Below are 26,263 nucleotides of genomic sequence, written 5' to 3'. Positions count from 1 at the left end.
AGGCATGGCTTTGCAATATGGCTTTTCTATGTGGCAGGAAAACAGACCCTCCTAATATCCCACTTCCTGATTCACCTCTTGACCATATGTAAGAAGACAATTGGCATTTGCACTTCCTATAGATACTGAAGACCATGGGATGTGTTGGAAAGAGCACTGATCTAGGAGTCAGGAGACCTGGGATTTAGTTTTGGCATTGACGCTCAGTGGCTTGTAGTCTTGGCTGTTCTCCTAGTCTTACTTTCCTCATTTCTAAAATAACGATTACCCTAGCTATTGCAAGAGTGGTTGTAAGATAATAGATATAAAGATAATAGATGTAAAAATGTTTTGTGAAATACAAGTCACTACATAGATTCAAGGTTTGGAGGTATTTCATACCTTCCAATAAAGCATTCCATTTGGGAAAGAAAGAACAGTTGGTCATTAAGAGGGGGGTTTTTAGTTGTTTTTTTTTTGGAGGGGAGAGGTGCAGGGTCCCAGACTTATGCTTTCATTCCCGTAAGGAGCTCTTGGTGAGGAAGTCCCCTCTACCAATGCATATGGGTAACTGTTGCAATACACCTATTGTCAACAGACTTAGAGAGTTGTTTCTCAAATTATCACATAGAAATAACTATGGACCTTTCAGTGCAGGGCTGATAGCCTTGGCACCTGTGGGTGGTCAAAGGATTTATGACAGTCTGTATTCCTCTACTGACAAAATGGCTATTCAAACTCATTGGAAATAAACTCAGTGCACTGTCTGCCTTGGTAACTAATCCCTATTTCTCCCCCCCAATTTCTTCCTTTCCTCTATAAACCCTAACACTCAGGTTTTGTTGCATGGTAGTATCTTTTTGGCTTATCTCAGAATCGGAAGGGGGCTTAGTGTCCATCTAATCTATTCTCTGCTTGAAAAAATAATGGCCACATTCTCAAAAATTTCATAAGATCAGATTTTGAGTGCTGGAAATTACCTCTAAGAAATCACATGATAATTGGATCCCCTAACTTTACAGATGAAAGGCCTCAGTGGGTTAAGTGACTTTCTCCAGTGGTAATCATCAAACACAACATTTGAATCCTGATCTTCCGACTATAGAGTCATAGTTCTTTCCATGGCACCACACTGCTATAGTGATCATTTCATCATTTTAAAAATACATTTTTAATTAGTATACCAGGGAGATATTATTAGAATGTATCCAATCTTTCATGTTTGATTAAAAATTTGGGATGAAGTTATTTTTCATGGTTTGTTTTTGTTTTCTTCCTATATTGAAACTGGTTATAGTTAAGCCTCGATTCCACCTCTTAAAATGTTAGTTCAGCTTATAAAATGTATAGGTTGTATGAACTAATTCCTTTGAGGCTTTTAAATAATTCTGTGCATGTCTGGTTTTTTAGGGCCCTCTCATTGTTACTGAAGAGCTTCATTCCCTAAGCTTTGAGACCCAGTTATGCCAGCCTGGCTTGGTAATTGATCTAGAGGTAAGTCACAGATTTCATAGAATCCCAGAATTTGAGAGTTGGAAGGGACCTCAGTGGCCTTTCTTCTCAACCATTCATGAATGCATCCTCTACAAGAAGACTGCCAAGTACTTACCAAAAATAGAAGTAATTGTCAGCCACCTTTTTCCCCCATGTATCATTATCTCCAAGTTTTTCCTTCAAGGATGTTTCTCCAACTACCATGCCTTAGTAAGTTATTTGCTTGCTTTTTGGTTGTAACAGTGCTGCCATGAGTTACTATTTATGAATCTAGCTCTTCAGGTAACTGGGAGTTAAATTTACCTTTGAATTATTGAAGCTATATTTTCCCAATGTTTTTAATTTCTTATATTGTGTCCTGGCATTTATTGAAGGATTTTTCTTTAAATAAAAAAAGTTCCTCAATACTGAGTTAAATAAACTCAAGTGAGTATCTTAAAATAGTCTTCCTTTTAACAGTTGTACTGTGGGTCTTTTGGAAAGTTCAACATCATTGCAAAGGCCTGAGAATAGACTAGATTTACTGACTCTAAGCAACTATGGGGTTGTGCATTCCTATGGGACAGATTGCTCTCCATTGGCAGAACAATGGAAAGCAGCTGCTCAGCTTGCCCTTACTTTGGGGAGTTACACCTCTCTCACTGGGTCCCACCAACCACGCCTTCCCCTGCCTCTGAACTTTGTCCATTTTTCTCCCAGCATTGTACTGTTTGCTCCCCAACCCCCATTAACCTTTCAGCTTTTTACCACCTCTTATATATTCTTTGTCTTCTCAACCCAGTTGTACAGCTTACATTGTTCAGCTAATATCCAGTTGGTTGTAGAACATGATTGTGAGACCTACTTACACAGCCATTGTCTGTTTTTCTCTTGTGTACGTGAACAATAGAAAATTTCTTGACCAAACTAGGTGGGAAAAGGTATGAAATAATGTATGTATAAATGTGTATTTCTTCCAAACACATCAAGTAACTTATATTTTTGTGACTGGATAAGGGTGAAATGTTTCTAATTTAGACTGTTTCAAAGACTTTTTCTTCTTTTAGACAACATCCCTGCCTGTTGTTGTGATTTCCAATGTAAGCCAACTTCCCAGTGGATGGGCATCCATTTTATGGTACAACATGCTAACAACGGAACCCAAGGTATTGAGGATATTCAGTTATTAAAATAAAAAATTAGCCAAAGGGCCCTGTTGCTTTAGCTTAGATCAAATCGTGTTAATTGGCCAAATAAAACTTCAGTGAAAAGCATAGACATGCAGACAAATGTGCAAAGATTATGAGGAACTTTGAAAAACTGAGACAAATGTAGGAAAAGAGATCTGTAATTTTCCTCCTTTGCTTGTAAACTCAGATTCAATTGCATTTGATTCAATTGAGATTTTATGAAAAGCCTTCTTTCTGCCAGGGACCATCCTTAGCACTGAGGATATACAGACAAATGCAAACAGATTGTAATTTGCTTCCTGAAACCTTTGTGGCCTTTATTTTTGATTGCAAAGCATAAATCTACTAAATGAACTTTGATTTTTCAAAAACTTTTACCAGAGTTAAACCTTTAGAACTATTTTACTTTTCTTTCTATTCCATCCAAAGATTCCCTCTCTCCTTCCACTTTCTTCTGCTCTCTGCTCATTAGATCTATTCCTTTATTCTGGAGCTGCTGTAGGACTTACTTTGTACAAAAGGATTTGAAAATTCTAGACCCATGAGTAGGCATGAGTTCCTGCACCTAGTCCTTTTTCGATGCCTCTGCAGTTGTTCTTAAGGATTTTTGTATTATGTTTTTTCTTTAGAATTTATCCTTCTTTCTGAACCCACCATGTGCAAAATGGTCTCAACTTTCAGAGGTGTTGAGTTGGCAATTTTCCTCTGTCACAAAAAGAGGACTTAATTTAGAACAGCTGAACATGTTGGGCGAGAAACTCCTAGGTATGAACATATGGACTTTTTTTAATCTATAAAAGATTCTTGGTTCTTAAAAAAATTCCATTTCCTCTTTCCCTTCCTTAGAATTTAATTTCCTATTAGATATTTAAATTGTGATAGATGAAGAAGCAGTCCTAAAGGAAAGTGACTTGCAAACAGAAGACATCTTAGAATCCTGGCAGACATTTATTAGTCATATAATTGTAGGCAAGTGAGGTTGCCTCTCTGGGCCTCAATTTGCCCATCTGTAAAATGGAGATAATTATACTTGTTCCACCTATTGTGGTACAAGAGTTGTTAGGGGGAACACACTAAGTAAAAACTAAAGCACAGTATAAATGTAACTCGTTATTATCATTACAATAGGCATCCCTCTCTTTATGAAAGATATGTTTTAAAAGTGATCAGTATTTTCTCTTGATTTCGCACGTATCACCAGTTTCAGATATGGTACTTACTGGAAACTGTTTAGTTAAATATATCCTTTACTGCCAAAATGTTCTTGACCCTTGAGAGGTAACCTGGTATAGTGTATAGAGTGCTGACTGGGAGTCAGAAAGATCTAGATGCAAATCCTGCCTCAGATACTTATTACCTATGTGACCTTGGGCTAGTAACTCTAGGGGCCTTTGTTTCTTCATTGGTAAAATGAGAAGTTGGATCCAATGACCCCTAAGAACACTTCCCCCCTCTGATTTTATGATCCTATGACAAGTATGGTAAAATCTTGCAGCTTGTCACACGCTACAGGAAAATCCATTATTGGTGAACGTATAGAGGTTTAGATTCTCACCTACCCTATGACATTATCCCAAAGACATCTCATAGTTTGACATGAGGTGGGAACCAGACCCTTTACCTCCAGTCCTTTCCATGAAGTAGATACATGTCCCCCATGGTTTTGATGGGCACTTCTAGCTGATCATCCTAGAAAGTACTGGAATGAGGCTACTTCACAGTATGGCCCTTGACGTTCCATGTAGTAAGATGGCTCCCAGACCTGTAGCTCATCAAACATCAGGGAGTATAAGATATGGGTAGAGAATCTTGGGTCCACACTCTTTCAAGGGTTTGCTCATCCACCGACACTGAGCATGTTAGAGTTCCATCATAGACATCTCCTAAATCTAAAGTAATTGCAGAGGATGGTTATCATTTATGTACATAGGATCACAGATCCAGAGCTTGGAAGAACCTCAGAAGTCATTTCGTCCAGCCCCTTCATTTTGCAGATGAGACAGAAGTTATCTGTACCATTCTTTTACAGTCATGGAAAAATTTAGCTGTTTACTTTGTGTAAAGTTGTATGTACTAAGTGAATTTCACTTATAAACAGTATTACATTAAGATAAACCATTCTTCCAAGATTTTGTAGACTTCATATATATCTTTGGAGTTATTTTGCTAATGGTCAAGAAATTTTTGTTTTCCTTTTTCCTTATTTGGGGAAGAATTGTGATTTCTATCAATTTGTCCATGCTGGAATGAGTGGTTTGTAGGCAAAAGAATGGTCTTAGTAACCTCTTAAAATCCATTTTAAGTCTGTCCTTTGGTTTCTGTAGCTGCTAAGTATTATTCTTTCATGGGCCTGGCCTTTTACACAAGCATAGGCATTCCCTACAATGTAATGCCCTTGGCAACTTTTCTGGGGGTATTAGGCAAGAGGAGAGGATAGGAGGCCTAACAGCATCTGAGATGAGTATTGAAGACACATTTTTACCTTGGGAGTATATGTGCTCTCAGTTTTATAAGGGACTTAGAAAATAATGTGTAATAAAAACATTCAGAGAAAGGGGGAAAATAATAATAGAGAAGAAGGAAAAACTTTTGGTAGGTTTCCTGATAGAAATGCAACATGGGGGAGGGGGGATAAAGAAAAAAATTTTGTAAAGTCCTAGGATTTCAAGGGACTTTGAGATGTCATATAATCCAATTGATGCATCTCAGCCATTTGGAAAAAAGCAATCACCTCTTTTTGTAAAAATCTCCAGGAAAGGTGATCGTGAAAACTCTCTTGGTAAGAGAGTCTCACTCTACAGATTAGAGATTAGGGTTTTTCCCAGGAAGTTGCCAAGAGGCCCAGTTAATAACCAGTGATAGAGGTGTGGGCCTTTTTGCAAATAACTTCAAATTTTTTACAGACTTCCTTTAATATCCAGTATACCCAGTGTGCCCTTGTAATAAAGATTTGAAAAGGAAAAACCCAAAGCAAAAAAACCAACCAACATAACTACATTCTCACAGTATTAGCATATTTGACGCCCTTGTGCCCCTACCTCTGCCATTCCCCTCTAAATCCCTAAAACATATAAACAGAACATTCCTTCCACCATTTAAAGACAAGTGTCATGGTATCACAGGGACCTGTGTTGTACAGGTTTTAAAGGAGAGATGTAGGAGCCATTGGAGGAGAAGAAAGTCTATATCAGACAAAGAAATGAACTAAAGGGTTTTTTCTTCCTTAAAATGCTTTTTAAAATAAATTTTTCCATTCTTCATTGTCTATCCATTTCTCTTATTAAAATCAGCCAAGTACATGAATTACACAAGAATATTTGTTTTTACATCATGTTGTTTTGGGGAGTAGTGAGGGGTGGAGGATGCATAATGATCTGCTTCATTTCATTCTATTTGCCTTTTGGCTGGTATCAAATTTGTAGATCCTTCAAAGAAAAACTTTTCCATGTTGTATTTTTTTTGAGAATGTGTACAAAGCTTTAGTCTAACTAAAATTTGTAATGCTGTTTATATCCTTCTGAGAACATTGATTTTGTTTGTTTGCTTAGGCCCCAATTTCTCCAATTCTGATGGTCTTGTTCCTTGGGCAAGATTCTGCAAGGTAGGTTCTTCTGTTTGAGTATGTGTTTGAGTTGGTTAGAAAGATCATGGTCCTGCAGCTGAGGTTCTGTTCTCATCCTTTGTCTCAGTCATTCACTTCCTCTCATGGTAACCCTCTTTGGAACTTTTCTTTCACCCAAGGAATCCTTTGGAGGAAACAATTTCGGTTTCCAGGGTGTAACCCACACATTTGGTATTCTAATGTGAATCCCGAAAGGAAGCCTCCAGATGAGTGATAATATCCTGTTAGTTCCTTAAGATCTCTTTCACTCCCCTTGGAACTCTCCCCTGAGAATATTTTGTTCAGTTCTGTGTGAAGAGCCCTATGTCATTCTCTGGCCAGAAGCGTGCTACCACTGGGTAATCTCCTGAGTCTAATCATTTGGGAAAAACCAGGAGGTTATATGCTACAATGTTTTTGCAGAGAAGGATGGCTAATTTTATTTCTCCAAAAATGACTTTAGTACCCCTTTTTTCTCCGAAGAGAAGGAATCAATTTGCTTATACTTTGGGGAGTCTCTACTTGGATAGCTTTTCTCTGCTTTGGTGAGGAGGTAGAACCAGTGAAAAAGAAATAAGAAACTTGGTGTTTGAATACTGTTGAGAATAGTAGATTTACAGTTCCTGTTGATTTTGTCTTTAGACCAGAATGGATAAGATCTATGCCTGAGAGACATCTGGTTTTACGTGTAAGAATTCTTTAGCTTTGTCAGCTATGCGGGGCAAGTTAGATTCAGGTGTGGCTTTGAGAGTCCACCATGAGAGGAAGTATATTGTCATATATGTATATCGGCTGCAATCCTGAATCGGATAACTTACTAGCTTTGTAGTCCTGGACAAGCCAATGAACTTTTCTGAGTCACAGTTAATTCATCTGTAAATCGGAATAAGAATATTTGGCCTACTTACCTCATAGAGTGGCTGTGAGGAAAGTGATTTATAAAACTTTAAGTGTTATGCAAATGTATTGTCATAATAACTCTTTTAGATTTAAAAAAATTTCTAATGCATGGATTTGTTGTTTCAGGAAAATATAAATGATAAAAATTTTTCTTTCTGGCTTTGGATCGAGGGCATCCTTGAACTCATTAAAAAGCATCTAATTTGTCTCTGGAATGATGGGTAAGATAGTTATGTTCTATGACATATTTTGGATATATGACTTTCTCCTGCATATGTAGGGCATGACTAAGCTATGGGTGCCATGTTTAATTATTCTACTAGACTGTTCTCAACACTGCCTTGTCACTAAATTCTCTTCTTGAGGAAAACACCTATGGGCTCTTCCTTGGGGATTTCATCATACTAGTCAATAAATTCAAATCAACAACCATTTATCAAGTACTCTGTGCAAGGCCCCATTTTAGGTCCTGGAGATACAAAGACAAAAATTAAATTGAACCTGCCCTCAAGAAGTTTACATTGTCTTGGTGGAGATATGCAAATGAGTGTTGTATACAAATCGGCATAATACAAGTAAAATGGAGGGGGAGCAGTTGGCAGGGTTTGGGAAGACTTCTTTGAGGTGGTGAGATCTTAGCTGAGCCTAGGAGGAAGATGAAGATGCTGAGAACCATTGGAGAAGTAAGGGATGGGCACATTCCAATCACGGGGGATGTTGCCTGTGCAAACGTACTGAGATAGAAAATGGAGTCCAGAGAACATCTAGTGGTTAGTTTGCAGTCCAGTTTGACTGCAATGTAGAGTTCACAAAGTTCAGTTATGCTTTACTATCCACACCTGGCCACCATACCTCAGCTGCCTTTTCTCTCAAATCCCATGGATCCCTTGTCTCACTGGTGGGTCTCTCCTAGAACCTCCATTTTGAGGAAGGGCCCAGGCCAGGCATACCCCATTAGAGTATAAGCAGCTGGAGGGTAGGGACTGTCTTTCTTTTTGCTCGTATTTTTTTGTTATCTCCAGTATTTAGTACAGTGCCTGGCACATAGGGAAGACTTAATAAATGCTTCTTGACTTGACTTGTCTCCTCTCTCCAAGTGTTCTTTCTATGTATCTGACCACCTCTTCTCTGTCTCCTTTGCTGGATTGTCTCCCAGATCATGACCTCTAAACAAGGCGTCCCTTGGGATTCTGTGCAGGGGCCTCTTCTCTTCTTCGTCTCTACAACTCACTTGGCGAAATCATCAGCTCCCATGGATTTAATGATCATCTCTAAGCAGACCATTCTAAAATTTACCTATCCTGCGCCAATCTCTCTGCCAACCTCCAATCTCACATCTCCAATTGCCTTTCAGACATCTTGAACTGGATGTCCAATCTTAAATTCAATCCAAAATAGAAACCCCCACCCCCATCTCTTCCTTATTACTCTAGAAGGCAACACCATCCTCCCAGTCTTGTCAGCTTTAAACCTAGAACGCATCCTGGCTTCCTCACTATCTCTTAACCACCACCCCCATCCACCATGTTGCCAAGGCCTGTCAATTTGACATTTGCAATATCTCTTGAATATGCCCCCTTCTCTCCTCTGACACTGCCCCCACTCTAGTGCTGGCCCTTGTCGCCTCACACCTGGACTTCTGCGGTAGTCTGCTGGTGAGTCTCAAGTCTCTCTAAACTCTAATATATCCTCCATTCAGCCTCCAAAGTGATTTTTTAAAAGTGAAGATCTGACCATGTCACACACACCCCCCCTTACTCAATAAACTCCAGCTGCTTCCCATCATCTGCAAGGTCAAATATAAAATCGTCTGGTTGGCATTCAAAGCCCTTCCTAACCTTGCCAGCCTTCTTACACCTCACTCCATGACACATACTCTTCAATCCAGTGGCACTGGTCTCCTGGCTATTCCACAAACAAAATACTCCATTTCTCAGATCCTGGCTTTTTTTTTCTGTTTATCCCTCATGCTTGGAATGTTTTCCTTCCTCTTGGCTTCCCTGACTTCTCTTAAGTCCCAACTAAAATCCTACCTTCTATAGGAAGCTTTCCTCAACTCCTCATAATTCCAGTCCCTTCCCTCTTTTAATTACTTTCTCTTTATCCCACCTATTGCTTCTTTGTACGTATTTGTTTGCTCATTGTATCCTCCACTAGACTGTAAGCTCCCTGAGAGGAGGAACTCTCTCTTGTCTCTTTTTGTATCTCCGGTGCTTAGCAAAGTGCCTGGCACATAGTAGGCACTTGATAAATGTTTAGTGATTGACTGATTTGAAGGAGAAATGAAATGAAGCTGGAAGGTAGATGGAAGCTAGATGGCAGAGGATTTAAATGCTCAGAGGAAGAATCCTATTTTACCTTAGAGGCAGTGGGAAGCAATGTAGGTTTGGGAACAGTGACTAAAATATGCTTTTTTTGTCACTTCTTCACAGATGTAGCTTCACATGGATTTGACAACTTAGAAAAAAATAGCTGATGATGTTCATAATAAATGAGGAACAATAAAAGACTTCCAACATATCCAGGATTGATTCTAGTTAGCTTTCTAAATTTACATTAAGTTTCATAGATGAATACTTAGTGGAAAATGTTTGGCCCCAAATGAAAGATACCTCTTTTTGCTAAAATGTTTTTGGCTCTAGACAAGTAGGGCAAAAATGTGCAGCTTGGCAGACACTGGGGGAAAATCCACTCATTTGGGAAAGCATGGAGGTTAGGTCCCCATCACCCCTATGACACCATCCCAAGGGTATTCCATAGGATGGCACCAGAGGGGGAAGAAAAACTCTTAACAGAAATGCAGACTTATACCTTGAAACAAGCTGCTAGCACAGGAAAGTGTACTTGCTGATCTGGGTGTCCCATCATAGAACATACTTATGAAATCCAGACAATCCGCTACTTTTAAAATTATGCTGAAATAATAAAAGACCTAACAGAAATGTAATTCAGTAGGTAGTGGGAGGCAGCTAGTTAGCACAGTAGATAGCATGTTGGCCCTGAATCTAAGAAGACCCTGGTTCAAATCTGGCCTTAGACATGAAGTAGCTGTGTGACCGTGGGCCAGTCACTTGATCTTTGTCTACCCAAGTCTTCCCATTTGTAAAGTAGAGGTAAATATAGCACCGACCTCTCAGGGTTGTTGGGAGGATCTAGTGGGATGGTATTTGTAAAATATTTTGCAAAATTTAAAGTTTTCTATAAATGCTCACCATTATCATTCTATTATTATTACTAATACGATAAGGATCAGTCAAGTCCCATCTATATATGCAGCCCCGTATCAAGAACAATAATCTTGAACTTATTCTTCCCTTACTTTTGACAGGAGTATGTATGAGACTTATAATGGACATGCGCACATTATGCTAATGTAATTTTAATGTGTATTTATTTGTTTATTTGACCAGACCTATGATTTCCCTGGTGTAGGAAGTCCTGGATGAGGAACCCCTTCCACCAATGCCTATCATCACAGCTTAGAGTTAGGCAGCTGTGTGGTGCACTGGATAGAATAGGGAAGACCTGAGTTCAAATCCCACATCAGGTCCTTATTGTGTAACCTTTATCAAGTCACTTAATCTTAAGTCTCAGCTTCCTTATCAAGGAAGTGGAGGCAGTAATAGCTCCCCAGAGTTGTTCAGAAGATCAGATGAGATAAATAGCACAGTTAGGTCTACCTTTGCTCTTATTATAGTCTTAAAGAGACTCCCAGGGCAGAGGTGTCAAACGTGTGGCCACCAGCCCACAACACTCCCCAGGGCTGCCCTAACTAGATCCAGCTGTAATTGGGAGATGGCTAATGAAATAAATAAAAAGTACAAGTAAACATAGATCATTGCTTTAAAAAAACAAATCAATATATTTGATTTGTTTCTTCTGGTGCTTCTGGAATAGCACCGCCCCCCCACCCCCATTTGAGACAACTCGGTGGCCTGGTGTCAGGAAGACTCATCTTCATGAGTTCAAATCCAGCCTCAGACACTTACTAGCTTAGTGATTCTGGGCAAGTCATTTAACTTCCGTTTGCCTCAGTTTCCTCATCTATAAAAATTGCTAGAGAAGGAATGAGCAAACCACTCCAGTATCCCTGCCAAGAAAATCTCAAATAGGGTCACAGAGAGTCAGGTACAACTGAAAAATGACTAAGCAAAGCAAAATTTTTATTTGACCAGCACTGTGTTCTACTTTGATAGCCACTGTCCTAGATGACTGAGGATTTTCATGCCTTTCCAGGGTCACCTTCTGATCTCCAACTCAGTTCTATTCACTAGACCACGCTTCTTCTTTCTGGAGTTTCTATATTATCCTTAATGACATGATAGTCTCTATGGTGTCATTAATTCCTACGTTTTCAGAAGCCCCTTTTAGATGACCATTTTCTTTCTTTGTATATCATTACATAAAAGTAAAAACTATCTATAAACCAAAAGATAACCTCTTGCAAATTCTCTTTTCATACACAGGTCTATAATGGGTTTTATTAGTAAGGAGCAAGAACGGGCATTATTAAAAGATCAACAGCCTGGGACATTTCTTCTGAGATTCAGTGAAAGTAGTCGGGACGGAGCAATCACTTTTACTTGGGTAGAGAGACTACAGAACGGTAGGTCTGATGTTGTATAGACAAAATTCATTCACATGACCTTGGTATAGTTAGGTTATGAAAAATGGGAAATTGTCATTAGAAAAATGTCTTGCCAGCAGCTGTTTCAGCGAATTCCCTTTTGTAATGATAGACTAAAATAAAAACAGGAGATCCTAAACATACGGAAATCTGTCTGTCTGATAGATTTTTAAACAGATCATTCAAACAGTCATGTAAGTTTCTCTTTGAAGTGATATTGAAATCAGTTACTGAAATTGATAAACATAAGGACTATTAAAAGAATCAAATATTTATTTTCTGGTTTTGCAATAATATGTAACAGGTTGAACATCAACCTTTATTTACATATATTATTTGCAATTGATTGATGGAAGGAGAAATTTTTCTGTGGGCAAAAAGGTAAAGTTCCATGCTCCTTGAGGGTAATATTCAGTAGACTATGTGATGAAACCACCTAAAAACCTAATTAAGTCTTGAGTTTTAAAATTTTTAAACTTATTCGGGTATCAGCTTAGTTTTGTAAATAGAAGATTTGTCAAAGGTACAGGTTAGGAAGAAAACCAAGAAAACCTCAGGGAGTCATGAAGAGTCAGACATGACAGAAATGACTAAGCCACAACAGGTTAGGAAATGATCAAGGATATGAACTGTTGGTTGCTAATAATATATTAATTCAAAGAGAGGAAGCCTGGCAGCAGTGTGAGTGGGCAGAATAGTCAGTCATAAGGCAAAATTTAATTCCCCTTTGAATCCCACAAATATTTACATGCTCTCAAATTTCACCATTAGAGATTCATTCCTTTTTATTCTCAAAACTTTTTGGTTATCAGGAGTTTCCTGTTAAGATGTTGTATCGCTCTTGTGAGTAGGTATTACTTTAACAGGTCTCATGAGACCTACAGAAACAAGACACAGAACCAAGCTCCTGAGAACCTAGCTGTTGTTGTTTGTTCTTCATTCTCGAAGAGGACCATGATGTCAGGATGGAGTTGTCACGACTTTCAAGTGAATTGGATTTAAGTGAGGGAGGGCTGTGCAAAGTCACCAACGTCACTTTCTCCTCCAGAGCCATTTGGGTCCAGTGGCAAGATATAGGTCAGGATGACTGGGGATGGCCCTGAAGCACTTGGCCTTTTTAAGCTAAGGTCTTTCCCAGGTCTCAGTTTGACTGAGGCAATGGGAAGGAAGGAAGGAAGGAAGGAAGGAAGGAAGGAAGGAAGGAAGGAAGGAAGGAAGGAAGGAAGGAAGGAAGGAAGGAGGAAGGAAGGAAGGAAGGAAGGAAGGAAGGAAGGAAGGAAGGAAGGAAGGAAGGAAGGAAGGAAGGAAGGAAGGAAGGAAGGAAGAGGGGAGAAAGGGAGGAAGGGAGAGCCACATGACCGGGAAAAGGTAGTAAGAAAAGGCAGGAGGAAAGCAAAGACATACTCCTTAACAATGTGACCTGGGGCTGGTCCTTGCTTCTCAAGGAGTGTGAGGGTAGTGAGGAAAAACAAAAATGAGCCTGAGAAATCTTTTAGGACTGAAAAGATTAGTGACTGGGACTTTTCTTTAGGGAATATCCAATAGCTTGTTTTCTCTAAAGACCCATATATGAATAATGGGCAATGCTCTCATGCTTTTCCAGTTACCAATGGAATGAAACAAGGCTGTGTACTTGCTCCCATGCTTTTTAGCATGACATTTTTAGCCCTAATGTCAAATGCTTTCAATGAGGATGAACACGGCATCAAGGTCAGCTACTGCACTCATGGTAAATTCTTCAACTTGAAAAGGCTACAAGCCAAGACCAAAGTGGAGGGAGTGTTGGTGCATGATTTTCTGTTTGCTGATGATTGTGCAGTCAATGCAGCCTCTGAAGCTGCGAAACAACAAAGTATGGATCAGTTCTCTGCTGCTTGTGTTAATTTTGGCCTAACAATTAACACCAAGATAACACAGGTGCTCCATCAGCCACCACCACACCATCCATACATGGAACCATCAGTTACAGCAAATGGAGAAGTTTTGAATGCTGTGGATAAGTTCACTAACCTTGGTAGTGCATTTGCCAGGGAAGTACACATTGATAATGAGCCAGAGCTAGTTCAGTGTTTGGGAGACTCTGGAGGAAAATATGGGAGACAAGAGGTATTAGACTGACTACCAAACTGAAGGTCTATAGAGCCGTGGTGCTGACCTCATTGTTGTATGGCTGTGAAACCTGGACAGTCTACCAGCACCATGCCAGGAAACTGAATTGCTTCCATTTGAATCGTCTTGGGAAGATTCTGAAGATCACCTGGCAGACCATGGCAGAATAAGGTACCAGACACTGAGGTCCTTACTCAATCTAAACTGCCAAGCATTCAAACTCTGCTTCAGAGAGCACAACTCCAATGGGCCAGCCACATTGTTCAAATGCAAAAAGACTATTTTATGAAGACCTCATACAGGGCAAGCGTTCACATGGTGGTCAGAAGAAGTGACACAGGGACGCTCTCAAAGTCTCTCTTAAGAACTTTGGAGCTGATTGTGTGATATAGGAGACACTGGCACAGGACCACTCAGCAGGGGGTGCCCACATCAGAGAAGGTGCTGTTTGCCCCTATGAGCAAAGCAGAATTGAGGCAGCTCTGAGGAAATGCAGGATGCACAAATTTGGAGTATCCACCCAAATGTTCACATGGTCTGATCAGCCACAGCTGGACACATTTAAACTTGACTCTAGCATAATGATGTCATTTTGGTCTTCTTTGAGATTGAAGGACAATAACCAACCAACCAATCTACAAGGTTTTGTGGGTTTTTTAATTATGAAATTCAGAAATTAATTTCTAGGGTTATTTTCCAGACTAGGAAAGGCATTATTCCCAAATAATACTTTGGAATTTAATTTTAGGAAACATTATAATGCAGTCTAAGAATGAACACTAGATTTCCTTCTTATTACAAGATGCACTTCAAAAAGGTCCTGTTTTTAAACAGGTGAAGGCTAGTGAGAAAGATACTCAATTGTACATAGGTTGTTTTTCAGTAGTGTCTGACTCTTCATGTCCCCATTTTGAGGGTTTTCTTGGCAAAGATACTGAGTAGTTTGTCATTTCCTTCTCCAGCTCATTTTATAGATGAGGAAACTGAGGCAAACAGGATTAAGTAGCTAGTAAGTGTCTGAGGCTGGATTTGAACTCATATCTGTCCTTATTTCAGGTATAGTGTTCTATCCACTGAGCCACCTAACTACCCTAAATTGTGCATAGGCATGTATTTAAAAGAGTGCATTTTTTATATAACCATTAGCATATCTGGATTAATAATTTTCAAAAAAAACAGCTTCAAAAGTACAAGATAGTGGAGACATGGTTAAAAGATAGCCATTAATCTGAAAAAGATCTGAGAGGGTTTTAGTGGACTGCAAGTATGAGTTGACTGAGTAATATAGCAATGAAAATGAAAAGGTGATGTGATCTTGGGCTTAGATGACTTGGATGGTAAAGAGCCATATAGAGATCACTTGAAGGAACTGGTGATGGTTATCCAAGAGAAGACTTTGAGAGAGAAAGGGGGAAGGTCAGAGAAGTATTATATGAAAGGCTGTTATTCATATTGTGGAGCAGCTAGGTGGCTCAGTGGATAGAGTACTAGGCCTAGGGTCAGGATAGACCTGAGTTCAAATTCAGCCTCACACACTTACTAGCTGTGTGACCCTGGGCAAGCCACTTAACCCTGTTTGCCTCAGTTTCCTCATCTATAAAATGAGCTACAGAAGGAAATAGCAAACCATTCTAATTTCTTTGCCAAGAAAACCCCAAATAGGGTCACGAAGAGTCTGAAAGCACTGAACAGCAATATTCTTGTTGCTGTAGGATTACGTTATGAAGCAAATTATGAAGCAAATTTAGGATTGATTTAAGGATAAATTTCCTATCAATTAGAGCCATCTGAAAGTTGCATGGGCTGCCTCAGAAGGTTCCTTTTCGCTATCATACCTTCCTTGTTGGATATGTTTTAGAGAAGCTGTGTCAAATTCTTTGGCCACATTCCCTGCATTTCATTGTAACCTGACCTTCCCAATGCAACCCAAACCAGATTAAAAAATAGTCGGGAAATGTTTAACAAAGTAAATAAAAATACAACATAGATAATTTGTGGTTAACTAAGTCAATATGCAGCCCACAGGGATCTATTTGAGTATACCACTGTTTTAGAAGGTATTGTTGTTCATTTGTATGTTGGATTAGATGGCTCCAGGAGTTTTTTAGATCCCATGATTCATATCTTCTTTCCTTTTTTTTTAAGAGCCTGTATTTCATGCAGTTGAACCATACACAAAAAAAGAACTCTCTGCTGTTACTTTTCCTGATATCATTCGGAATTATAAAGTCATGGCTGCTGAGAATATCCCTGAAAATCCTCTGAAGTTTCTATATCCAAACATTCATAAAGACCATGCTTTTGGGAAATACTACTCTAGGCCAAAGGAAGGTGAGTGGGGAGAATCATTGAACCTTTGGTAGTCCCTCTACTGAAGAATTTGTCCATTACCACTATGTAAATCCAAGTGTACCCATGATTTTCATTCCCCTTAAGAGATATACATGCCAGGCCTCTCATACCACAAGTTGGGTACGTGACAGGGGGCTGCACAGGTAAACATGACCACCCCCATGTAAGGAAGCTGCCCTCTAACTACCACTGAGAGACTGTAACAGCCCCGTGGGCTTTGAGCCTCTTTAGAATCTGTATCTTAGATGGATTGTAAACTTCACATCCATACAATACTTGTCCATCCCTTTTCTACTTTTAACCTACCATAATTGGCTTCTCTTGTTACTAAAGTTTGTCTTTAAAAGGTTAAGGTGGCCTGAGCTCAGGCCAGTTCCATACAATGCTTATGCTTTGTATATAAAGATAAACTCCTTTTTGCTATATATATTTTTCCTGAGCCTGCTTGATTTATTAGGGTGAAACTCCTACAGAGATTTTTCCTTTCAACACATGTACCTACTGAAATGCAGATAGCTCAAGTAAGGATTAGTTTGAATGCCAGCTAAGATCAAGCACCCCTCAGAAATAAAATGTGGGCTAGGTCCCTGGAGGTGGGGCAATGAGAGATCAGAGCCCCTTCTGAAGGGACTTCAGAAACCAATTAAACCAACCTGGACATGACCATGAGTCTTCTCTAGAACTTCCTCCAAAAGTGGCCGTCTAGTCTCTGTTTGGAATTCTCTGGTCTTGCTTCTCAAGAGAAGAAAGGAAATGAAGGGGCGAAAAAGCCTTTAGTAGAAATGTATTCTCATCTAACTGATAAATTCTCTGTCTAAACTTGTGATGGAAATACTCTAGAGAAACATACCCTCTGGTTTAGCTGGGAAAGGGGCAAAAGTTTTGAAAATCAAAATTCCATTTTCATCCTTATAAACATGGAAATCATCACCCCAGCCCCAAATCAGGCCATTTATCTGTAGCTCCTGGTTTTCTCATTGGAGGCTTGGTGGTGGATTGATTGAATGTAGAAGGTTTCCCAAAGATTATGAAAGCACACTCCGGTTTGAAATGGGAGCTGATGCAGATAAGGAGAAAAAGAGTAAATTTCTCCTTTCTTTGGGGAACATCACCCCAATCCATTTCTATTCGTTTGCTTTTTTTTTAAACTTTGTAATAATAACTAGCATTGATACAGCACTTTAAGATTTGCAGAGTACTCTGCAAATATTATTTCATTTATCCCTCACCACAGCTCTGAGAGGTAGGTGTTATTATCTTCAGTTCGAAGGTGGGGAAACTAAGAGGAAGCGACTAGCTTAGGGTCACTGAGATACTGAGTGCCTGAGACTAAATTTGAACTCAGGTCTTCCTGACTCCAGGCCCAGCCCTCCATCCATTGGGCCATCTAGTTGCCCTGATAATTCTGAATGGGGGATTTTTTTGGCCAGGACCTATAATTTCACTGACGAAGGAAACTCCAGTTGAGGAAACTTTCTACCACAGTTTTGTCTTTGTTTTTGTACTACAGTTCTTCAAATTATAGTCTAGAGTTGCCTAGAGCAGAAGTGTTAGGGGGAGGGGAGGCCGCCCCACAGCACTGCAGGTATACCTGAACCAGATTAAAATGTACATAGGAACTATTTAACAAAATAAGCAAAAATAGAATAAAATATAAATAATGTGAATATGTAGTCTTCTAAATCAGTTTGTAGTTGGTGGGGATCCTTATGTGTGATTTGATTGCTCTCATTTCTATTTGAATTTGACATCACAACTGTAGGGCACTCCTCCCCCTCCTGCTCTCCCTCCTCCTCCTTCCCCTCTTCTCCCCCTTTCTCCCCCTCTTCTTCTCCTTCCTCCTGCCCTTCCTCCTCCCCTTCCCATTTCACAGATGTGAATTTATTCACACAGATGTGAAAATTAATTACACCTGAGGCCCCACAGTTGAAATGATTTGCTCAAGATCCCACAGCTAGTTAGTGGCCATACCAGGACTAGGACCCAAGTCTCCTGAATGTCAGTCAATCTAGTGTTATTTCCAATTGTGACAATAAAAAAAGTTCCGAGAGACCGAGTTTCTGGGCAAATTAAAATCACTTTTATTAACTACATCTAGAAAGCTGTCAACAAAAATAGGCTCATCCCCCACCCCCAGCTAAAGAGACCAAACCTTGAGTTGTTAAACCTTCAATATTTATAGTCTCTTGGAAAAAGGGGTGTACCTGAAGGTGAAAATCAAGTCTGATTGGTCAACAAGTAATAAGAGAGAATGAATATTATGATGGCAGGTGGGCTATATTAAAATGAGGGTCTTTGGGGTATGGGACTTGGATCACCCACATCTTGGTGCAAGAGACTTATCAATTTCCATATCACCTGTCCAACAAAAGGGAAGATCCACATGTTCCTGTTTGAGCAAACACAATGACCATCAGTCTACACTTAGAATACCTTTTACTGACTTTGATTAGATTGAAGCCATCCTAGCTGGGTATGTCTTTTAGAAAGATTTTCCGCACTGATTGATTTCTGGATGAGGAAGTAGAAAAGGGGAAAAGGCTTAATCCTAATGCTATCCTTAGTTATTAATACCAGAGAGAAACAATCATTTCTCACACAACATACCCCACTGCTTACTCATCCCAGAATTTGCAGTTAAAAAAAGTCTAATTTTGCAATATGCTTCTTATTATTCTCATTAATTTTCCATTGGCAAAATCTCAAAGTAGGAAGACTGGTTTAAAATGAAGTTTCCCCACTTTCTGCACACTCCTTGTAAATGGTGGGAGAGATCATCTCCCTTTCTTGGATCCTCCAGCTCCTTGCAAGAGTTCGGTTCTTCCCAGTATCAGCATGGCTACAGTCTTGAATGTTCCCCCTTCTCTCCAACAGACTTTACACATCCACCCCTTTATCCCAATCCCCTTTGTGATTTAAGTTGACAAAATGGAGTGTAATTGATTCTTAACTTCTTTGATCATCTAAAAAACAAGTTTGATTTTTTTTTAATCACTGGGTGAAGAACATGTACACTGGCTAACCAGATGGGCACTTGGTTTGTTTGTTTTCCAGCACCAGAGCCAATGGAAGTTGATGGCCCCAAAGGGACTGGATACATCAAGACTGAACTAATTTCTGTATCTGAAGTGTAAGTGAACACAGAAGACTGTCCTTTTTAGAACCCTCAGTCTATTTCCATTCCTAGGGGGATGGGTGGACCTCAGAGATGCTTGTAATTTGTTACTCTGCTCTCAATCTGTAGCATGGGCAAGATGGCATAAGAAGACGATAATTAGGAGTTCTGTGAACCCAACCATGGTGTACTGTCTAAGCCAGTTTTGTTTTGTTTTATTTCATCAAAGCTATGTTAAAGCTCTCCAAGTTCCAGAAACATTGATGTTTTGAAACAAGTGTAAATAAAATGAACAAAAATCTATCAGAGTGGGAAAGTAGTTCTTTTCAATCTAGGGCAGGCCAAAGTTGCAACTGAAATACGTTTTTTTTCCTCTTGCTTTTTATTCTTTGTCTCATTTCGTAAACAGTAAAAACAAAACAAAACAAAAACAAAGTTAAACCCAAAGCTTTTGGAAATGTCAGTTATTTGCCCTCCTGCATTGTCTTGGGGTGAATGAATGGATCTAGCCACCATGTAAAAAAAAACCCTCCAAGCAGCTCCAGGTGGGATGAGGGAGTCCCCAGACATGGCGCTCCTCTGGGTAGGCATTGCACTTCCAGGGCAACACAAGTAAGTGCATGTGGCCATGGTTAGACTTCCTAAGGATCACTGGGTGCCAGGTGGGCCTATCAATGCTGACTCTCATGTAGATGGGCTGGAACGGGTGGGGAACTGATACTCCCAGATGGTAAGACTTTTTCAAAAATTTTTGACAAGTCTGTTTATTTCCTAGAGACGACCCATATGGTAGAGCAGGGGTTCTTAACCTTTTTGGTGTCATGGACCCTTTTGGCATTCTGGTGCAGCCTATGGACGCCTCCTCTGAAGAATGTTTTTAAATGCGACAAATAAAATACATAGGATTACAAAGGAAACCAGTTATACCGAGATATAGTTATCAAAATATTTTACCAAAAAAAAATTCATGGACCCCAGGTTAAGAACCCCTATTGAGAGTGATGAGGTAAGGGGTGAAATGTCTGTTCTCCTCTTGGATTTTAAGTGGGGTTACATTTTCCCCTTTCATTTCTCTCCTATTTTAGTCACCCCTCCAGACTTCAGTCCACGGAAAACCTTCTACCTATGTCTCCTGAAGAGTTTGATGAGTTTTCTCGGATAGTGGGCCATGTTGAACTCAGCAATGTGGTACGTACTTCTACCAGAAAAAATGTCCTCAGGTCGAGGGAGCTGCTTCACTTTCTGAGGCAGAGAGTTAAGCTCAATGGGCACATGCTGCTTTTCAGAGACACTGAGCAGAGTTTTGGGCATTATTTAAGGCGGTGGAGGTTTTTTTAGGCCATCCAAGGATGAACAACTGGCAGTTATGCTTTAAAAGGCTACATTTTTGTCCAGGAACTTTGGACGTTTTAAGAGATGCTTTCACAAAAGAACCAGACTTTGGATATTTCAACAACCCACCACAGTCCTTTTCCATATGCTCCACAGGAGTTTCAAATAATGAAGTTCTAAAAACTCCCAGAAGGAAAATGTGACCACTGATTGAATTCTTTTAGAAGAGTACCTGGTTGTTTTCTGTTTGCTATCATAATCTGTTACCCTTGCTTGGGCACTGCTCTGCAGCAGGCTTCAGTGTTCCCCGTACTGCCTGTGGCCACAGGCATGCTGGGGTTCAGTTGGGAGGGTTAAACAATTGAGGGAATTAACTGAGGGCAGTAAGGGGGATATTGTGGTTGGTCACCCGACATCATTCAAAAAGATCATTCTGCCTTTAGAGAAATCTTTCCTGGGTGTACATCAGGTGGCAGTACTGAGCCACAGCAAAGACTTGTCAGCTTTGGGGACAGAGCCCTTTCCTCTCAGGGTTTTAGGGATTTTTGCTGACACTGGTTTTAAGCTAATTCATACATGAATTTGCCCTGGAATCATATGATGTGAATTTTGATAGGCTAGACAGCCCTGTTAAAATGTAATGATGTAAGCTGGGTGATGGTCCCTCCATGCCTCACTTGTACACATAAGTGGCTAACTCTTTTAAGGTCTATTTGTGTATTTCAATGTATGCGTAAGTGGACTGGGCCACATTTATGGGTAAAGGGTTTTGTGTCAGTTTATATTTTCAAGGTCCCTATTTCTCAAGATTTCTATTTTCTTAGGGATAGCTAGGTGGCACAGTGGATAGAGTGCTGGGCCTGGAGTCAGGAAGACTTATCTTCCTGAGTTCAAACTGGCTTCAGACATTTATTAGCTATATTACCCTGGGCAAGTCAGTTAACCCTGTTTGCCTCAGTTTCCTCATCTGTCAAATGAGCTGGAGAAGGAAATGGCAAACCACTCCAGTATCTTTGCCAAGAAAACCCCAAATGGGGTCACAAAGGGTCAGACAGGACTGAACAAAAACAGCAACAAATTTTCTCACCTTTCTGAGCTAGCCGAATCTATTTGGAGAACACGCTATGCACCATTCTCCTTGACTGACTTTGAAGCTAAACACAAAATTGCTTATGTGGCACTCTGGGAAAAAAAAGGCAGTGTATTCAGCCTGCTACCTGTTCTATAGCAGTACAAATGCATGCAGTAATATTAAAAGAATAAGTATAAACGGCCCTCAGTGTGTGCTCCAAGATGCCTCATTTGCTTATGGAAGCACCTGTTCTCAAACTTTCCAAGCCCATTATAAGTGCCTTGAAAAATTCTGAAAGTTAAAGTAGGTTTGGACAACCATGCATAAGTAGCATGATTGGTTTTGAGACTATACATATGTTGGCTATTGTTAAGAAATATTATACCAACGTAAGTTATCCTCTCTTGTACCCTCAGGTGTTTTAGATTCAGTCAAATTGAGACTTAAAGAGCTATTTTTGTATAGTGTCAAATATGCTCCTTCACAGCTCCTAGATTTTTTAGTTCCTGATTCCTACAAAAGTGATGTGAGCCTTCAGAAGTAGTGCCAGGCCTGGCAAAGAGAAATTACTGCTCAAATCTGAGCTTTGCCCCTGACTCTGTGACCTTAAGGAAATGTAGTTCTTTCTACTTTGTTAAAATTGGTTTTAAAACATGGTGGCCTCATAGAGAGAGTCCTGGGCTTGGAGCTGGAAAGTCTCCAGTTGGAATCCTATCTCAGATACTCAATAGCAATATGACTCTGGCCAAGTCACCTAAATTCTCTCAGCCCGCTATTCCTCATCATATGAAACTCCTTGTAAATTTTAAAGCACATATATAAATGCTAGTTGTTATTAATATCATTGCTTTCCAGTTTATCACTGTCTTCCTGCTCTAGACAGATATTATGAGGCTAGAACTAAAATAAATTGCAAACCATTTTAATTCTAGTTATCAGGGACAGAGCTGTACATTTACATGTCTATCAGATGTTAGGCATGTGGAATAAAGCCTAAAACAAACCCAAACAGAAACTGTAGGAGTATGAGAGAGAACTTCAGATGTTGAGTGGATGCTTATACTACCAGACAGAAATTGGTAAGGAAGCATAATAAAAGGGATTGATCTCTTTCCCCCCATACACATGGGCGGGGGAGGGGGGTGTCACAAATCACTGTTTTGCTCATTCCTATCCCTAAATAGAGTATGAAGTGAAAAAAAAAAACATATAAAGTGAAAGGCCATTTTCTGTGACTCTAAGCCAAGGGCATGACCTGGGGTCACCCTAGTGGCAGGTCTCCATTGGGACTGACCTGGAGATGGCTGAATCTGACACAACAGGCACCATAAAAATTCTGAGGATGGAGCCAAAATTTTCTGTCTAAACTCAGTCTAGGAGACACAACACATACAGGATGGTTTAATTCAAGGGTAGGGAACCTGTGGCCTCGAGGCTGCAGGTTCCCCAACCCTGGTAGGGTATGGACAGTTCTCAAACTTTTTGGTCTTAGGCCTACTTTATTCTCTTAAAAATTAATCAGAACCCCTTTCTCCTCCTAGAACTCCTTTTTACCTGTCTTATAGCTATCAATACTTAACATATTAAAAATTAAAATGTCTTCATATTATCATGAAAATAGTTTTGACCTTATAGACCCCCTGAAAGGGTCTCAGCAACCATCAGACCACACTTTGAGAACTACTGCTCTAAGACAAGGACTGAGCTGGATTCCCTGGACTGGATCAAAACCAATCCAAGGATCCTTTGTATTGGGATGATCTAAGACCAGGACTGCCCTTTGGAGAATGCTTAGGACTGGAGTCCAGATCTGTACCCTAGGGGAATTAACCTTGTCAGACTTTGAATGGAAGCTAATACTGTTTGGGATAACAGATTACTGAATTAGGATTGTCAGGTAGGCAGGCAACTAGACAGAAAAATGACAACAACGTTTACATAATATTTCAAGGTTTGCAAAATAACTTCATTACAACTGGAATCTCCTTAAGGACAAATACAGGTGTGTGTCTGTCTGTGTGTCTGTGTCTGTGTGTGTATGTGTGTGTGTATGTGTGTGTGTATCTTCAGTGTCTCTCTAGTGCATAGTGGATACTCAATAAATCTATATTGAATTGAATTAAATTGAACAATCCTACATTCAAAAGTATTATCCCTGTTTGATGGTGAGGAAGCATAGTGCGGTAGATATAGATCTAGTCTTGGAGCCAGGAAGACCTGGGTTCATGTTATGCTTTTGCCACATATTGACTGCGGGCTTGTCATTTAACTTCTGAGTGCCCTAGGCAACTCTCTCAGACTCCAAATTGCAGAGAAGTTTCCAGTCTACATTGGTAGAGAAAGTTTTGCATGGTGAGCTCCCTACACCAATAAAATCCTAGTTCCAGTTGTGGTTGTTGTTTAAAACAGATGAGGAAATGAGGCTCTGAGGATAAAGTGATGTGCCTATGACCACCTAACTAGTAATTGTCTAAGAAGAAATTTAAACTTAGCCTCTGGATTCCGGATCCAGCACTCGCTCTGTCCACTTATGGAAGACTGTAAGAAGAAGGAAGTGGCATCTTAGCATGGTTGGAGTCTTGAAAAACGGGAGGGCAAGGTGCCCTTTCCCCTCAAACACACCCCAGCTTAGTAATTACCCCTCTGGGATTTAGCAGGACAATTCCTCCTTTTCCTTTTGCCCTAGAGTTGGACAGTTCAGCATTTCTTCACTCTGGATTTTGCATTGAGCAGAACATTTGCACAATGGAAAGAAAAAAAAAAGCCTAATACTGTCTGGATAAATTCAAAGAACTAAGCCAGTGAGCTGCAGGGTGAAAATCCATCAGCTTATGGGCTTTGGGAAATAAAAGGGCAGGGCTTATTGTGGCAGCTAGGATGGTCTGGGTTGTATACAGAATGGTTTCCCTAGGCCCCATTTGAAGTGACAGGTAGCTGCTTGTTGCTTTCTCTCCTCTAGAGGGTAGGCAAGTCAGGTTAAATGTGTAAGCCTGCTTTTAGATTCATGTAACAAAGTTAATGACATCTTCTCTCTTTACAGATGAATGCAGCCCTATAATATTTGAATTTCATTCATCTCTTCTGAATTAGACTTATCTGCGCATCATTGGCTCACTCCGGACATTCTGCTCCATCGCAGCCTAGGTTTTTAGAGAAAAGAAAGTCATATTAACGAGTTTGCTTCCAAGTGAATTTTTTCTTGTCTCAAAAACACCTGTTTTACTCTGAAGGTCTGCACCAGCTTCACTGAAGGTAAAGCTGATATGCATATGCATTAGATATGGAGCAAAGGTAGGAGTCTTTTTAATGGAACCTAACACAGTGCTGTGCACATAGTGGGTGCCTAGTAAAGATTTGGTTGAAATAATAGGTCAAAATATTTATAGAGGGAATTTCTAATGTGGGATGATTTTCTACACTGGAAAAAAAAGTTTTATTTTAGTGTCTATAAGATAATTTTCCGTGTTGTCAGTATAGCAGATCTGTCCCTCCCCCAGCTGCCCATCTCCCCACGCTCAATGTTACCAAAGGTAGGCATCTCACATAGCAAAAACTCAATTTTGGACACATTTCTCCCAACCCCCAAACTCCCATTAAAAACGAGTGTCATATATTATATAAAGCTTGCCAGACCAGCCATTTAAAAATAATATAATAAATGAACATTTATGGGTGGAATTGGCTGCACATTGGGTTAAAGTTAATGAAAAGTTGTGGGCTAATATCCACAGAGGCCAAATACATGTAAATTCATAAATAATATCTCTGTTTATATATCTCCTTAAAGTTGTTTAAAAGCTTCTATCTTCATTGAGGTTGTGAAAAATGAACATGTTTTAGCATTTCTAATCAGGTAGCTAAAGCACTTATAAACAGGGCTGAAGGTGTGGTTTACACAAATAATTAAGATTGACTAAAATATAGATATAAACAAATTAATAAATTTGTTAGGCAGTAGCTAGTGTTTGATCTCTCAGGCATTGGATTAAATTTAATTTTTCATATGGAAAGGCAAATTAGGGACCTAAAAATGACAGTATCTGAATGGGAATAATATGCAGAAATTGACTAATATTGAAATTCACAACCTTACCATAACAGAAGAAAATGTTTGCTTTTCAATGATAACAACACACGTGGTACAAATAGTTATGTTGATTTTATTTTACTTTTTAAGTGAAAATGTTAGATTAGCACATCGTTTTCATTGTCTTCTGCCTACATTAGCATTGAAACGAAAAGCTATGATTTGGAGGAGGGAGGGAAGAAGAGAGGTAATAGATTTTTAACTTTGTGAAAGTTACCTGAAAGAAAATGCATCTACTTGACCTACTTAACTGTATCTCATTGTTTCTACCGTCATTACAACTGTATTTCTTGTGGTTGTCAATATTTCTTTCAATCAATTGAAGAACGACAACAAATGCATGCTGATATATTTCTACTGAATTAGGAAACTTGCTGCTTTGCTCAATCGTGTCCTCAGTTAAATCATTTTTCTTGTTCTAACTCA

At 39.6% G+C, this 26,263-nt stretch overlaps 1 protein-coding gene across 1 annotated transcript in view; it reads left to right on the top strand.

Moving 5' to 3' along the window:
- STAT1 (signal transducer and activator of transcription 1) overlaps positions 1 to 26,263 on the top strand; it is a 57,322-nt gene extending 31,059 nt beyond the window's left edge. Inside the window, exons 15-24 of the mRNA XM_036743451.1 lie at positions 1,390 to 1,473; positions 2,520 to 2,618; positions 3,272 to 3,407; positions 6,191 to 6,243; positions 7,270 to 7,364; positions 11,610 to 11,749; positions 16,025 to 16,210; positions 19,286 to 19,361; positions 20,432 to 20,534; positions 24,791 to 26,263. Coding sequence (XP_036599346.1) covers positions 1,390 to 1,473; positions 2,520 to 2,618; positions 3,272 to 3,407; positions 6,191 to 6,243; positions 7,270 to 7,364; positions 11,610 to 11,749; positions 16,025 to 16,210; positions 19,286 to 19,361; positions 20,432 to 20,534; positions 24,791 to 24,808 — 990 coding nt within the window. The 3' untranslated portion in view covers positions 24,809 to 26,263. The remainder of the gene's footprint in view (positions 1 to 1,389; positions 1,474 to 2,519; positions 2,619 to 3,271; positions 3,408 to 6,190; positions 6,244 to 7,269; positions 7,365 to 11,609; positions 11,750 to 16,024; positions 16,211 to 19,285; positions 19,362 to 20,431; positions 20,535 to 24,790) is intronic.

This window comes from Trichosurus vulpecula, chromosome 2 (genome assembly GCF_011100635.1).
Source record: "Trichosurus vulpecula isolate mTriVul1 chromosome 2, mTriVul1.pri, whole genome shotgun sequence".
In the NCBI taxonomy this organism is placed as follows: domain Eukaryota; kingdom Metazoa; phylum Chordata; class Mammalia; order Diprotodontia; family Phalangeridae; genus Trichosurus; species Trichosurus vulpecula.
The sequence above is the reverse complement of the archived record's forward strand: the minus strand, read 5'-3'. Positions and strand labels throughout refer to the sequence as shown.